We start from the raw sequence: 16,037 nt of genomic DNA on the forward strand, positions 1-16,037 counted from the left end.
CCTGGAAGGCTCATTCTCCAGATGTCACCTGGCTGGTCTCTCATCCCGTCTTACTCATACATCACCATCATCTCCATAAAACTGTGCCTGATGACCCTATATGAATTGAAATGTCCTTCCCCTTCCTTGCTTAAGAGTTCTCCATAACCTTTATCAGCATCGAACACACTAAATATCTTTCTCCCCCCAGTAGTTAATAAGCTCTGTGAGGGGCACAAACTTTTTTTTCTTTTTTTTGCTTTTTAGGGCCGCACCCACGGCATATGGACGTTCCCAGTCTAGGGGTCAAATTGGAGCTACAGCTGCTGGCCTACCCACAGCCATGCAGGAGCCCAGCCTTTTCTGCAACCTACACCACAGCTCATGGCAACAATGGATCTTTAACCCATTAAGCAAGGCCAGGGATCAAACCCACTAACTCATGGTTACTAGTCAGATACATTTCTTCTGTGCCACAATGGGAACTCCAGGGCAAGAACTTTGGTCTATTTTGTTAACTACTAAATTTCCAGTACCTAAAACAGTGCCTTGCTTGTTCTATTAATAACTCAATTAAAATTAAAGCAATTTACTATCTATAAATGTACAGTTTTCATTTATAAATTAATATTTATTACTAATTATTTATAAAACTACCGTAAATGTATTAACAATGAAATTAATCATGAAATTAATTAAATTAGTTCCTCACCTCATTAGGAACTGGGGTGCTGTAGAAATGGAAATCTCACTGAGACTGAGGGCTCAGGGAAAATTTCAGAGGGAAGACTTAATCTGCTAAAGAGCACTGAGCCTAAGGGATTAGAGGAGGGCAGAAGAGACAGAGAGTGGGAGAGATTAAGAAGGGGGCAGGAGTACCACAAAAGTAACTCTTGCTAGCATTTTCACATTCAGGAACTGGAGGCTGACTCTGAATGCCAGAATTCAAAGAGTAGCACTCAAAGCAAATAGAGAAAAAGGAACAACCAAAACCTAAAGTCAGTAGAAGAAAGAAATCATAAAGTTTGGAGCAGAAATAAATGAAACAGAGATAAAGAAAACAATAAAAAAGACCAACGAAACTAAAAGCTGGTTCTTTGAAAAGGTAAATAAAATTGATGAACCTTTAGCCAGACTCATCAAGAAAAAAAGCAAAAGGGTTCAAACCAAGAAAATTAGAAATGAAAAAGGAAAAGTTACAACCAACACCACAAAAATACAAAGGATCATAAGAGACTACTATAAGCAACTATATGCCAATAAAATGGACAACCTAGAAGAAATGGACAAATTTTGAATGGACAAAGTACAATCTCCCAAGATTGAACCAGGAAGAAATAGAAAATATGAACAGACAAATTAAAAGAACTGAAATTGAATCTGTGATTAAAAATTGCCAATAAACAGAGGTCCAGGACAAGACGGTTTCACAGGAAAATTCTACCAAACACTTAGAAAAGAGTTAACACCTATCTTTCTGAACTTATTCCAAAAACTGCAGAGGAAGGAACACTCTCAAACTCAATCTTTGAGGCCACCATCACCTTGATAACAAAATAAGAAAAAAACACCACAGCAAAAGAAAACTACAGGACAATATCACTGATGAACATAGACACAAAAACCCTCAACAAAAAACTAGTACACCCAATCCAACAGTACATTAAAAGGATCATACACTGTGATCAAGTGATATAAGATTTATCCAGGATACAAGATTTTTTGATATTTGCAAATCAATCAGTTTGATATAGCACATTAACACACTGAGGAATAAAAACCATATGATCATCTCAATAGATGGAGAAAAAAGCTTTTGATAAAATTCAACATCCTTTAATGATAAAAACTCTCCAGAAAGTGGGCATAGAGAGAAACTGCCTCAACATAATAAGGGCCATAGATGACAAACACACAGCTAACATCATTCTCAATGGTGAAAAGCTGAAAGAATTCCTACTAGGATCAAGAATAGGACAAGTATGCCCACTTTTGCCACTTTTATTCAACATAGGTCAAATAAAAGAAAAAAGAAGAAACAAAAAAAAAATTGGAAAAGCAGAAGTAAAACTGTCACTGTTTGCAGATGATGTTATGCTATACACAGAAAATCCAAAAGATGCTACCAGAAAACCACGTGAACTCATCAATGAATTTGGTAAAGTTTCGGGATACAAAATTAATACACAGAAATCTGCTGCATTTCTATACAATAACAACAAAAGATCAAAAAGAGAAATTAAGGAAACAATCCCATTTAACATTGCTTGAAAAGAATAAAATACCTAGGAATAAACTTACCTAAGGAAGAAAAAGACTTGTACACTTAAAACTATAAGATGCTGATAAAAGAAACTGAAGATGACAGAAACAGATGGCAAGATATACCATGTTCTTGGATTGGAAGAATCAATATTGTTAAAATGACTATACTACCAAAGTTGATCTACAGATTCAATGCAATTCCTATCAAATTATCAATGGCATTTTTCACAGAACTAAAACAATTATTTTTTAATTTTTTATTTTTTTTATTATTATTATTATTTTTGGGGGGGGGGTCTTTTTGCCTTTTCTAGGCTGCACCTGCAGCATATGGAGATTCCCAGGCTAGGGGTATAATCAGAACTATAGCCATTGGCCTATGCCAGAGCCACAGCAACACAGGATCCAAGCCATGTCTGCGACCTACACCACAGCTCAAGGCAACGCCAGATCCTTAACCCACTGAGTGAGTCCAGGGATCGAACCTGCAACCTCATGGTTCCTAGTTGGATTCGTTAACCACTGAGCCACGATGGGAACTCCTAAGAATTTTTTTTTAATTGGTAGGGAAACATAAAAGACCCCTTATAGCCAGAGCAATCCTGAGAAAGAAAAATGCAGCTGAAAGAATCAGACTCCCTGACTTCAGACTATACTACAAAGATACAGTTATGAAAACAGTATGGTACCAGCACAAAAACAGACATATAGATCAATGGAATGAGATAGAAAGCCTAGAAATAAACCCACCCACTTATGGCCAATTAATATATGACAAAGGAGGCAAGAATATACACATGATTAGATGGCCCAGCTGTTTCATCATCTAATACCTGTCCTGATATTTCAATCCTCAAAAGAAGAGAGGTATATAAATCTATCACTTCAGTGAAAATAATTATAGATTGAACTGTGGAGACATCTGTTTATAATTTGAAAAATAAAACACATGTTTTTTCTTTCAGATGGGATTTGGAATAAATCCACTGAAGACTAGAACAATGTATACATAACTGAATTACTGTGCTGTATACCTGAAACTAACCCAACATTGTACACCAACTATACTTAAATACAAAATAAAATATTAACACTCATATAGATGGCTGCCAACTTCAGTTTTCTGAAATTCTACTAAGTCTCCAGAATCAACACTAACCTTAGTTTACCTCTTAAACCCCTGCCTTCCCACTCAGTCTCCACCCTAATCCTGCTGGGAGCAGGGGAGGGGACCAAATAAGTAAGGAAAAGTAGGGACAAGGTATGGCATGTGCATCTCCCACCACTAGTTTATTATCAAGTGGGTGGGGTTTTCCAGGTCTTCCTCCATCAGTAGAACTCCATAATAAATACACAGCAGGAATTCCTGTGGTGGCTTAGCAGTAACAAACCCAACTAGTGTCCATGAAGATGCGGATTCAGTCCCTGGCCTCCTTCAGTGGGTTAAAAGAACTGGCATTGCTGTGAGCTGTGGCGTAGGTCACAGACACAGCTCAGATTTGGCATTGCTGCGGCTGTGGTATAGGCCGTACGCTGCAGCTCTAATTGGACCCCAGACTGGGAACTTCCATATACTGTGGGTATGGCCATAAAAAAATTTAAATAAATAAATAAATATGCACACAGCATGTAAAGGGACATTGAAGGAACTCCTGGACTTTATACATATCTTATTTCACTCTTTCTCTGTCACAAGAATAAAAACTTTAAAGAAAAAATTATATAACACTTTGTAAAGGCACAATATCAACAAAAAAGGAAGCTTGTTTGAAAAGTTTACAAAAAAGAATGCTGAGCCCTGGATAAAGTGGGATGGAACAGAAGTAGAAAGATATAGGAAACATTTGTTTTCCCTAATACACCCTTGGGGGTTAAAAAAAAACAGAAAAATGTCATCTTGCATGGAAATGAACAAAAATGATACCCACCGCTGTTTTACAGCTGGGACAGTTGGATCCTTCAGTCCAATTTTACTGATTTGACTGTGTACATCTTGTATATTTTTCAGGAGTTCATTATTTTTGAAAATACAGGTCTCTAGCAATTTTTCCTCTTCAGTGAGTTCCTTCTGTCCACCAGAGCCTCGTGTCTCAGATGAGTTTTTGGACAAAGTATCCAGAAGTTTTTCACAGGAGGTATTTTCACCCCTTTCAGTATCTCTAATGCTTATACCAAGCATCTTCAAACTTATATCCAAATGTCTGGCCTTGTCTTTCATCCAATGAATTTCTCCCTCTTTTCTTTCCACTGTTGAAGTATTTTCTGGTACCACCTGTGAATCTGGAGCTGAAAGGTCTGTAAAAGGCTCACCAGAGAGTTCAGCTGCTCTCAGAGAAGCCAAAAAATCTTCCAGAGCTTTGAGGGCATCTTTACTCCTTTGGACTCTGTGGCCCATTTCTTCAAGTTGCATTCTGTGTTTCAGGATAATATTCTGTGCTGCACGCAGGTCAAGTGGGTCTAATTCCTTTAATGCAAAGTTACCCGGCTGTTCCAAAGTATTACATATTTCAATCTGTTCTGCTATGGAATCTTGGATATTCTAAAATAAAGTTATGAAAAACTGAAAAGACTGAGGCAGAAGACCACACAGCAGAAACTAACCTCAAATTATGTCACTAGATTTCATCTGGAAAACTGCTTCTCAGTTTAACCAAGGCCAACAGTTTTGACAGAAGGAACATTTTAATTACACATGATTAGATGGCCCAGCTGTTTCATCATCTAATACCTGTCCTGATATTTCAATCCTCAAAAGAAGAGAGGTATATAAATCTATTGCTTCAATGAAAATAATTATAGATTGAACTGAGGAGACATCTGTTTATAATTTGAAAAATAAAACTTACGTATTTTTTCTTTCAGATGGGATTTGGAATAAGTCCACTGAAGAATAGAACAATGTAAGCATATGAGTCTAGTAGGGATATTAAGGATTTCAGTCACTGGAGAAGGAAGGCATCCATAAGCAAGCCTTCCTTTTGAATTCAAAGAAAATAGCCCATGATTTACTCCATGGTACCTACTTCCCAACTGACAAGGAACTAAAGAGTTGAGAAGATTTTCCTGCTATGGCTCATATTCTAAATAAATACTACTGATATATAATTAAAACTCCATAAACATGTATAAAAGTCTGAAGAACTGATTTGTCCACAAACACACTGAGATATTATATTTACCCTCAGGTTCTGATAAGTGTCATCAGCATCACTAAGGTGAAAGTCCTGAAGGGTCACTTCACAGAGGAGCAGGTCTGAGCCACAGAGAAGGACCGATTCCCTCTCCAAAGGGGACACAACCTTCAGTGCAGCCTCCAAAGACTCCATTCTGGATGAGAAACAAATCAGATATTAAGGGAAAACATAGCAGAAAGATATCATATAAAACAGAGTAATACCTTCATTTAATCCAGAACAGAAAATAATTACACACTAAAAATACATACAATGATATGTACAGATCATCACACGAAACCCCAAACCCAACGATCCACAAGGGCAAAGAAGGAAGGCTTGCTCCATCCAAGTACTCTTGACAGTTGAATTCACACTGTACTGAAGGACAAACTGCTGTAACACATACTAAGCCTTTTCCCCTCTCTTTAGAAATACAGAGTACTGAATGTAATTGAACCTTGCCTTGATGACAAAGAAAGCTCATTAAGAATACTAATTATTTTATTAGTGGAAATATAATAGGGTTCAAGAGCAGGCCAATAATAAGCTGAAATGCATGATCTTGGATAAATACCATATAGACACTGAGCTTCAGTTTGCTCCTATGTAATGGGGATATGTGCTGGGGATGCACACCCTAGGTAAAAGAATAACACAACACCTCTCATTTTAGAAGTGAGAAGATTAAGGTCCAGAGGAGGTAAGCGATGTGGCCAGACTGGGGCTGAAGGGGAGACAGTGGGAAGAGCACAGGCTTTGGAACTCAACAGACTTTAAGTTCCACTTAGGTCTCTGGCCAGTGATGTGGCTTGGTTGTGTGATTTAACCTCCATCAGTGGCAGTTTCCTCATTATCAAAATGGTAATCACAATGTAGCTTCTTTTACGGTTGTTGCAACATCTAAATAAAATAACACACTTGCTATGACACTAGCCTCTCTTAAAATAGCATTTAAAAGTTGGTACTTTTCAGAGTTCCCATTGTCACTCAGTGGGTTAAGAACCTAACTAGTATCCATGAGGATGTGGGTTTGATCCCTGGCCTCACCCAGGGGGTTAAGGATCTGGGGTTGCTGTAGCTACAGCATAGGTTATAGATGTGGCTCCAATTCAACCCCTAGCCTGGGAACTTCCATATGCCAAAGGTATGGCCCTAAAAAGAAAAGAAAAAAAAAGTTGGTAAATTTAGTAAACTCATGATGCATAGACCCCAGAATTATACCTCATATTAAGAGTCATTTGGAGCTCTCTTTCTTTTTCCTTTAACTCATCTCTTGCCTTAACTATAAAAGGCTTCTTCATGTCACTCTCAAGCTCCTCTAATTTCAATGAAGTCATTTCAAATTCTTCCCAGCAGGCATCAGTTTCATTCTTTAAGACCTGGGTGAAACACATAAATTAATTTATCAATAAATGGGTTAATAAACATAACTATTCTATTCCTACAAAACGAGATGTTCACAATTGCGGGCACAAAGTTTCACATGAAAATACATTTGAAAAGACACTTTGCAACTAATTACAAGTAAACTATCCTTCAGAGAACAATGATATGAACTTAGGATCCATTCGGTGAAGTCAAGGAATCAATATGGCTTTCAAAGGAATCCAAACTCCCTTCCCTGAAGTTATGTACACAGAAGACAATTCAGAAAGACATATACAGATGTAAGGACACATCCCCCATTAGACATGCTATTTCCTCTGGATAATAAATCTTTATTTCTACCTAAACTAAAAGAAAATTGCAGCAAGCCAAAATCACTTCTAGCAAATGAGAAGTGGATAAAGTTAATTTCTGATTTATAATTAAACATCCAAAATTCTATACTATTCCAACTCCTTATCTTGGTTTTTTTATTTTACAAAAGGCACTGGTACAGAATCTGAGTGCTCATCAGAATAATCTGTCCTTCACTTTCCCTAAGGATTAGTATAGTTTTTCTAACCAGCTCATTATTCGGTCATAGGAATAAGGTTTCAAGACAGATTCTCAATTGTGACAGCAGTGTGTTAAACCCATCTCTTGAACAACAGAGCCTTTAACCAATGAATTTTGCTTATTCAGATGGAAAATAGAGGGGAGCCATTTGGTAGAGTGTGATGCAGGAAATGGCATCATAAAAGACAGATAACTGGAAAATTAGAGAGGACGCTGAACCACCCACGTCCTTTTCTCCACTGGATGGGCTTTCAGTGAGGGTTCATTCCAATGCACTTCGAAGCATACAAGAGTGTTGCATAGCAATGGACAGATTATCTTCAAAATAAGGAAGATACTCATTTGTAGAACTTACAATTGGTGTACCCACCACTACGTGGTTTTTCTACAGCTCCTGAATCAAATGCAGTACTTCCTCTGATGGCCCTCCACAAGATCATCCATCACTTACAGTGAAAACTCCTTCCACTACCTGCCCCCTTCTTACGGCCCAACATCAGAGACACAAGGTGACAATTTGGTCAAGATGATAGATGACTGAATCAAATATTCAGAGTCGCTGATTTTTCACATATTGTTAATTTTGGAGCAAATCAGAAGTGGTGTTCGTTGAAACCACCTTCAAACACATTGTTTCAACGAATTCATTCAAAGACTTCATCCCTACCCCAAACACAATCCAAAATTCTGCAAGCCACAATATGTAGAATATCAAAGTAGAGCATGAGCAATAAAGTGAGGCCCCAAACCAAACTCCTTCCTTCTGGGATTGGGTGATGTTAGAAATGCAACCCAACAAGGAGAGTTCTACAAAAACATGTAGCATATGAGACCTCAACCCAAAAGGTAAAGTCTAGGAGTTCCCGTCGTGACTCAGTGGTTAACGAATCCCACTAGGAACCATGAGGTTGAGGGTTCAATCTCTGCCCTTGCTCAGTGGGTCAAGGATCCGGCATTGCCATGAGCTGTGGCGTAGGTCGAAGATGCAGCTCGGATCCCACGTTGCTGTGGCTCTGGCGTAGGCCAACAGCAACAGCTCCAACTAGACTCCTAGCCTGGGAACCTCCATATGCCGCAGGAAGCGGCCCTAGAAAAGGCAAAAAGACACACACGAAAAATAAATAAATAAATAAAAATAAAAGGTAAAGTCTATATTTACGGGGGCATTATTTTCTAATAAAAGATAAAACTCCTCTAGTAATACTTTCAGTATTTACCTGTAGATCTGTCAGTTTATCCTGTAGACAAACACTACTCCTTTCCTCGTCACTGGAGAAATCAGAAGTAATCCTGACAATGTTGTTTTGCAGGTGTAGTTCAAGAGTTTCTCTCTGTGCATCATACCTGGAAAAAAATTAAATGCAGTGTTCCGTGATTTTAAAAATAAGACCAAAAAAATTCTTTCATATTACAGTTAATTGTCTGTGAGGAAACCCCAGAGAATTTCTGTTTAAGTAACAGAATCACATGCGAAAATTACGATTAAAGGAAAATAAAAACTTATTAAAGCATAACATGTTTGCACTGATGAAAGATTTTTGCTGGATTTTTCTAGTTATTTAAAAGAGTTTACCTCTCTAGTAAACTATTTATAGATGCACTGTGATCTTTTTCATACGTCCCCATAACGCTTTCCTCCTGTTGAGGCTTTAAGCTGGATTCCAGGCTAAAATTCTTAATCGATTCCATTGCCTAAGCAAATATGCAAAATAAAAATATGTTTAATACACTTAATTGTTTGGAAAAAATCTTTATTCCCCAAACCAGGAGATAATACAATTTAAAGGGGTATCATTAAATCTTTATTCCCCAAACCAGGAGATAATACAATTTATTCAAGGTATCTCAGCTCTTCCCACAGGACAGAGAAGATTTACTAGATGAGTCTCACCTTCTAATTGGTGAAGGAGTTCCCACAGCCCCCAAGTGCTGTTCCTGCCTGTGACCACACTGCCATGGTCAAAGGCAGACAGAAGCCTGGCGGGCAGAAACCCACCTCTGAAAACAAGTACACCTCATTCCTTCCCCTACTCCTTCTGGCTGGCAGTCTGGGCTGTAATATCCAGCAAATCCGCACTTACCTGGAATTCAAGAATTTAGAAAATCCAACTCCCAAGGAAAGTTAAAGACATTATAATGAGGAAAAGACAAATGACAAGGGAACCAGTTCATCTCAGTTAAGCTGAAGCACCTGTGCAAACTACACTCAGCCTCTGTGGTGCCCTCAATAGTAACGAGCACAGAAAGTGTGTATTCATAATGGTTCAAAACTATCTCTCTTGGAAAGAACCGTTTGTATCCTCAGGGGAAGATTAAGTTAGGCTTGCCAGAGCTTTGATTTGTTGTATTCTATGAAAAGCAGTCTTCCTTTCATTATTTAAGTGGGAATTCTCAGCTGATAGAAACAATCAGATAATTAAAACCAACGCTTGGTGAGAAGTGGATTATTGCACACTTGGCTTTTTTTCATTTGGTTTACTTCCAAAATAACATTATTCACATTTAGCACCTTTTTGGTCGATGGCTGATTGTCTGATTTGGCGGACGGCACCTCACTGAGGGCCTGCCTCCCTCCATTCTCAGATGTGTCCGGGGTCCCCCTAAGAAGGAATCACAATTGCATGTTAAAACACAGGGAGAAAAATGAAGCCTGAAAGAAAAGGAATAATCCTCAGTGAATAATCAGTGACATCTGATTTTGCAAGAGGCTTTCTCTCTCTTTTCTCCCTGATGCGTGTGTGGCCCTTCTCATGAGGCACTAACTTGTTTCTCACTGTGCCACCCGCCGCAGGCTGCAGTGTCGTCTGGATCTCCGAAGCGCATCTCCGCAGCCTTTCTATCTTTTGTTCGTAATCTCTGAGTGCTCTCCTCACTTCCTGTTGACTCTTCTGTGAAGTCAGCTCCTCACACAGCTCCCGCAGGACCTCCATGTGGCGATCAAGCTGGTACAGGCTGCCTTCCTCAGAAAAGCAGGCCTGATGGGGGAAATCACGCAGGAAATGAGTTTCAAAGGAGTTTACATGATTAGTCCACAAGGATTAGAAACTAACAGATGTGTGTGCCTTTAGCAACACGTTTCTTTTACAAGCCCGGCCACTGTGGGCCTGGTGTTGGAGTGGGCCTGGGAAACAAAGACGAGGCAGCTGGCCCTACAGGGATTCCTCTCAGCCCAGTGACGGAGGGAAGGAAACCGCAATACTCACGCCAAAAGGTGCCTCTTTGACATGAAAATTATTTTGAGCTGAAGGCAATTAAGAAGCAGTGAATGCAGAAAAGACTCCCCATTTTCTGCCTAAGGGCAGGAAATAAAGCTCCTTTTACTAGAGACAGAATCTTTTTTTTTTAGGGCCACAACTGTGGCATATGAAGTTACCAGGCTAGGGGTTGTATTGGAGCCACACCTTCGACTTAAACCACAGCCACAGCAATGACAGATCCTTAACCCACTGAGTGGGGCCAGGGATCAGATCTACATTTTCATGGATACTAGTCAGATTCTTAACCCCCTGAGCCACAACGGGAACTCCTGAAGACAGACTCTTATCAGCCCAAAGATAAGACCAAAGGATCTGCAAACAAACCCTGCTACACTAACCCTCTCTTCCTAGTTACCTCTTCACCATTTACTAGTCTGAGCCCAAACTCCTCTGTCTCATCAATTCTTCTCAAATGCATTGTTTCTTTGTCTAAAAGGTATAAAAGATTCCTGTTCTGGCCACTTCTTTGGGTCTTAATGCTCTTGTGAAGGCTCTCATGGGCATATAAAAATTCAATAAAATCTGTATGCTTTTCTCCTGTTCATTAATCAGTCGGTTCAATTTTCAGACCCAGCTAGGGATCTTAAAGGATCGAAGAAAAATTTTTCCTCTCCCACAATAGCCACATAAATAATGAGCATACAGTGTGACAAGTGCTACCACAGGGCCACAACGTGCCTCAAGGCATCAAGCAAAGCCTCCTTCACATGAGGGGACCATCTGAGCCAGAGGCAGAAAGGACACTGGTACCAGTGTGGCTGCAGGGCACAGCCCAGAAAAGGCACCAAAGGCACATTCTGGGGCCACACTGGGAAGAGTCTCAGTAGGAGGGGGTCTCCCACTGGCAGGGGTCTCCATGGCCTTCCGAGGAGTTTGGAGATGTTCTGGGAGTGACAGTGATTCAAAGGGATCACTCTGGTGACAGGGCTGGAAGGTGTTACAACTGACACCACACTCAGAAAATCACCCCCGGGGCTAAGGGAAGGAAAAGAAACAGCTCTTCTGAAGAGAGACAGTTGGGACCCAGCAAAAGTGACTCAACTAAGGCTGTGAGGAGGGATGGGGAAGGGGGCAGCTCTGAGACAGCACTGCCTTTGACGACCAGGATACATTAAGAGGAAGAAGCGTTCAAGAGGAGATATCTTGGACATGATGAATTTGACATCTCTGAAGAACATGGGTGATTTCTACTACTTGGGTAGAAAAAGAACTTGGGACTCAGAGGAAAGGACCCAACTGGAGAAAAAGAATTCGGTGCTATCATTGTAGGGAGGGCAGTTAAAAACCCCAAAGTACATAAAATCGCCTGGAGCAAGCATGAAATTAGCCCAAAAACAGAGACCCTCCCCAAAATTAAAACATTAGTATAACACACACAAAAACTTGTGAAGGACACTAAAAAGAAAGTGCACCCCCCCAAAAAAAATAAAATAAAATAAAGCAAAAGAGAGTGATATTGAGAGAGCCACAGCAGTAGAAATTTTAAAAGAAATGAAAAGACAGATCAGTACCATCAAATACTAGAAGCCATCAAACAGGATGAGAACAAAAAAGAGACCATTAGACCTGCCCCAGCTGGTTTATATCCTGATTTGCTATCTTCCACAAAAGCTGTGCTTCTGAGGACACTGTGTTTTCGCAGAAGCAACGATGGGAACCTGAGCAGCGGGTGACACATTTGCAGCCAGAGTCTCGAGGACAGAGCCACTGAGATACAGGAAGGGAAGTCATGAAATATTAACTCAATGCGGAATTTTTCTCACTTCAGAAAGTGAGAAGCACAGGTTCCGGGGGGACCTTGAACTGCATAAGGGATAATCCCCGGGGCTGATGTAATTTTCAGAGCAGATTTAATCCTAGCCAAGGACACACTAAACCATTTCGGATAAACCCCAAAATGATGACAAAATTTGAATGGAAACAGGTTGTTTACCTCATGCTCCTTGATGAGACCCTTGGTCCTTCCTCTGCGAATTAGTTTCTTTTCTTTATTTATTTGTTTTTCAAGTTTTGCAATATTGTCACTAAGTTTTCCTTTTTCAATGTCTATTTTGAGTTGTTGAATATACAAAGACATTTCATGATGAAGAGACTATAAAAAAAATCAATATATCAACCATGGGAACAGGATATATTGAGAAGATTTCCATTAGAAATGCAAAAATGTCTGTGGTAACAAAGGATAGAAATGGAAAATATGTGAAATTCTGATTCATCCCTGTATCTTTGGGGAGGATGTTTTAAAATACACCAGACACATTAACATATTGAAGTTCCTGTTGTGGCTCAGTGGAAACGAATCTGACTGGCATCCAAGAGGACACAGGTTTGACCCCTGGCCTTGCTCAGTAGACTAAGGATCCAGCTTTGCAGTGAGCTGTGGTGTAGGTTGCAGACGAAGCTCAGATCTGGCATTGCTGAGGCTGTGATGTAGGCCAGCAGCTATAGCTCTGATTTGACCCCTAGCCTGGGAACCTCCATGTGCTTCAAGTGTAGCCCTAAAAAGGCCAAAAAAAAAAGAAAGAAAGAAAGAAAGAAAGAAAGAAAGAAAGAAAGAAAAAGAAGCATAAATATATTTTTTCTTTCTAATAATTAGAAATGTGCTTCAACTGTGAAATACACTGTTAGAATTAAAAAACAAGCTGAGGACTGGGAGAAAATATATACAAAACATATCTGAGCCTACAGAGAAACAAGAGATAACTAGAATGTGTATCCTAAAGAGTATTCAGAACAGATGAAAAAGGACATTAGGAGAAAACTGTGGAAATATGAATAAAGTATAAACTTTAGTTAATAATGTATCAATATTAGTCCTTTGTGACAAACATACTACATGAATGTAAGATGTTAATAACACGGGAAACTGGGCATGGGTACACTGGAACTTTCCGTATTAGCTCTGTAATAATTCTGTAAATCTAGTAAAATTCTAAAAACCATTCTAAAATTACAAGGTTTTTGGGGGGGTTTTTTGTTTGTTCGTTCGTTTTTGTCTTTTTAGGGGCCACACCTGCCGCATATGGAAATTCCCAGGCTAAAGGTCGAATTGGAGCTGCAGCTGCCGGCCTACACCAGAGTCACAGCAATGCGGGATCCAAGCTGCGTCTGCGACCTACACCACAGCTCATAGCAACACCGGATCCTTAATTCACTAAGGCTAGGGATCGAACCTGTGTCCTCATGGTTACTAGTCAGACTCGTTTCTGCAGAGCCACAATGGGAACTCCTAAAAGTTTATTTTTAAAACGTATTTTAAGAAGGCCTTTAAGGGTAACTATTCAATTATATTACCTTATTCCCTCTCTCTCTGTCTCTCCATATGTACACACACACACACACACACACACACACACACACACACACACACACACACAGTAATACCAAATAACATCTACTGAACACAATCTCTCCAGTGGGTACTTCATCTAAGCCCTTGCAACAATCCTGCCACATAAATTGGGTTGTTCCCAACTATCAATGAAGTGCCGAGGAGTTAAGCAACTTGCCCCAGGAGCTGCTGGATCCAGGTCTGTCTGCCACCAGAGCCTGTACCTCTTTTCTATGAAAGTGCATATATATATATATATATATGGGTCAATAGGTTGCCTCAGTTAGAACTCAACCAGGAAATCAGAAAGTACTAAATATTTAGCTCAGAGGGAACTGAATGCAGGAAATTGATTATATAAGAGATGAAAGCCAAAGATGGGGCAGTAAAGTGACCCAGACACTAGTGTGGGGACAAAGCTGCCAGCACCCTCACCAGGAGGCTTCAGTGGAGCCCATGCAGGAGGGGCACCCACCAGAGGCTGGATCCATGGAACCTGCTGACAGGGGCAGACACGGCTGCCAGAAACACTGTGCAAGAAAAAGAAGGAAAGACAGCCTTGACTCCCCCTTTCAACTTTCCAATCACTCTCTAGTCTCCAAAAGCTGTTAGCTGAATGCAGACAGAAGCCCACTGACCGTGGGGTGTGAGAAGCTCGGCCTGCAGAGGTGAGCCCTCTCCTCTGTGACATGGGGCACACAGGGGACCACCCAGGATGATTCTGATCACCCACAGGTCCAGGTTGGATCTAGAAGCATGAGCTCCAGACACACAGGCACGTTCTTACCTCCCATTTGGCACAGACATCTCTGCTCTTTTCTTCCAAAGACAGTTTTACATCCTCAGCTACTTTGCTTTTCAGTTCTTCAATAGCTTTCAAATACTTGGCCAGACTTTTAGTATTAAAAATTATTAGTGCTTCCTAAAAAAATAAAAAAATAAAAAATAAAAAAAAGGCAAATAAGGGCATGCGAAAGCCTCATTCTACCCCCACTTTCTCAAAAGTACTTTAACAGGTAGAACTTTACAGTCTTTAACAGAGAGAACCAGTAAAGGACTTCATGAAGATTCAGGGGAGACTTCTCTTTGTAAATTAAGGTTGATGTTCCTTTTGTATCCTTGAATTACTTTGAAAAGAACTGCAAAATATTTATTATTCGAATGTAGTTACACATTTGAGGACAGGATAAAGACTGCCTTAAGTTATGCAAAACGATTTTTGTTACCTCTTTATTAAATACTGTAGAGGCTTATGTGAGCTTATTATTATGAGCTACTGGCAAAATTTCCTCTCAAGTTCTGAAGTACTAGCAGACAACCACACTGTATAAGTAACACAATATGAAGACTATCCTGGCTTGTATAAGAGATCAGCGTTGCAGTAAGATACAATTTTTTCTTTCTTTTTCTTGCCTTTTCCAGGGCCACACCCACGGCATATGGACATTCCCAGGCTATGGGTCGAATCAGAGCTGTAGCTGCAGGCGTACGCCAGAGCCACAGCAACGCAGGATCCGAGCTGCATCTGCAACCTACACCAAAGCTCACAGCAACACCAGATCCTTAATCCACTAAGCGAGGCCAGGGATCTAACCAAAACCTCATGGTTCCTAGTCAGATCTGTTAACCACTGCGCCACGACGGGAACTCCAAAATACAATTTATAGTAGGCTTAACATGGCAAATATTTAATATTGTGCATATGCATTTTATGCTGCCAGGAGGCAACACACCATTATCATGGACTTCAAAGTTTTGTCCCGGGCCCACCAGAGTGGCTGTCCCATCCCAGGAAGGAGCGGCCACAGTCAGACACAGAATTTGCCTTCCCAGGAGTGTGTTCGCTCCTTACTTCACATTTAACCTACTTCAAGAATATCACCTGGTGATACTCTATAAAAGCAGAGACCTGACTTCAGTAACTGTCAAATGACAGAAAAAAAAATAGTTTGGGGCCTATGACAGGGGCAAAAAATCTATAAGAAATGAGACAATGAAAGTAATTCTGGGGGAGAAGACAGTTAAGCAGGATGGGGATTCATTCATGTACTTATTATATATGTATTATAGGTAATATTTTTAGTACCT

General features: G+C 40.0%; 1 protein-coding gene across 9 annotated transcripts in view; it reads right to left on the reverse strand.

Annotated features, from left to right (window-relative positions):
- The window catches only part of SYNE2 (spectrin repeat containing nuclear envelope protein 2), a 442,988-nt gene that overhangs the window by 205,032 nt on the left and 221,919 nt on the right, over window positions 1-16,037 (reverse strand). For all 9 annotated transcript variants that reach the window (XM_021074160.1, XM_005660039.3, XM_021074116.1 and 6 more), the window contains 9 exons: window positions 14,737-14,871; window positions 12,552-12,710; window positions 10,125-10,336; window positions 9,871-9,961; window positions 8,935-9,053; window positions 8,579-8,705; window positions 6,642-6,799; window positions 5,424-5,571; window positions 4,173-4,783 (listed from right to left, as the gene is read on the reverse strand). In XM_021074160.1, coding sequence (XP_020929819.1) covers window positions 4,173-4,783; window positions 5,424-5,571; window positions 6,642-6,799; window positions 8,579-8,705; window positions 8,935-9,053; window positions 9,871-9,961; window positions 10,125-10,336; window positions 12,552-12,710; window positions 14,737-14,871 — 1,760 coding nt within the window. The remainder of the gene's footprint in view (window positions 1-4,172; window positions 4,784-5,423; window positions 5,572-6,641; window positions 6,800-8,578; window positions 8,706-8,934; window positions 9,054-9,870; window positions 9,962-10,124; window positions 10,337-12,551; window positions 12,711-14,736; window positions 14,872-16,037) is intronic.

This window comes from Sus scrofa, chromosome 1 (assembly GCF_000003025.6).
Source record: "Sus scrofa isolate TJ Tabasco breed Duroc chromosome 1, Sscrofa11.1, whole genome shotgun sequence".
Lineage (NCBI taxonomy): Eukaryota > Metazoa > Chordata > Mammalia > Artiodactyla > Suidae > Sus > Sus scrofa.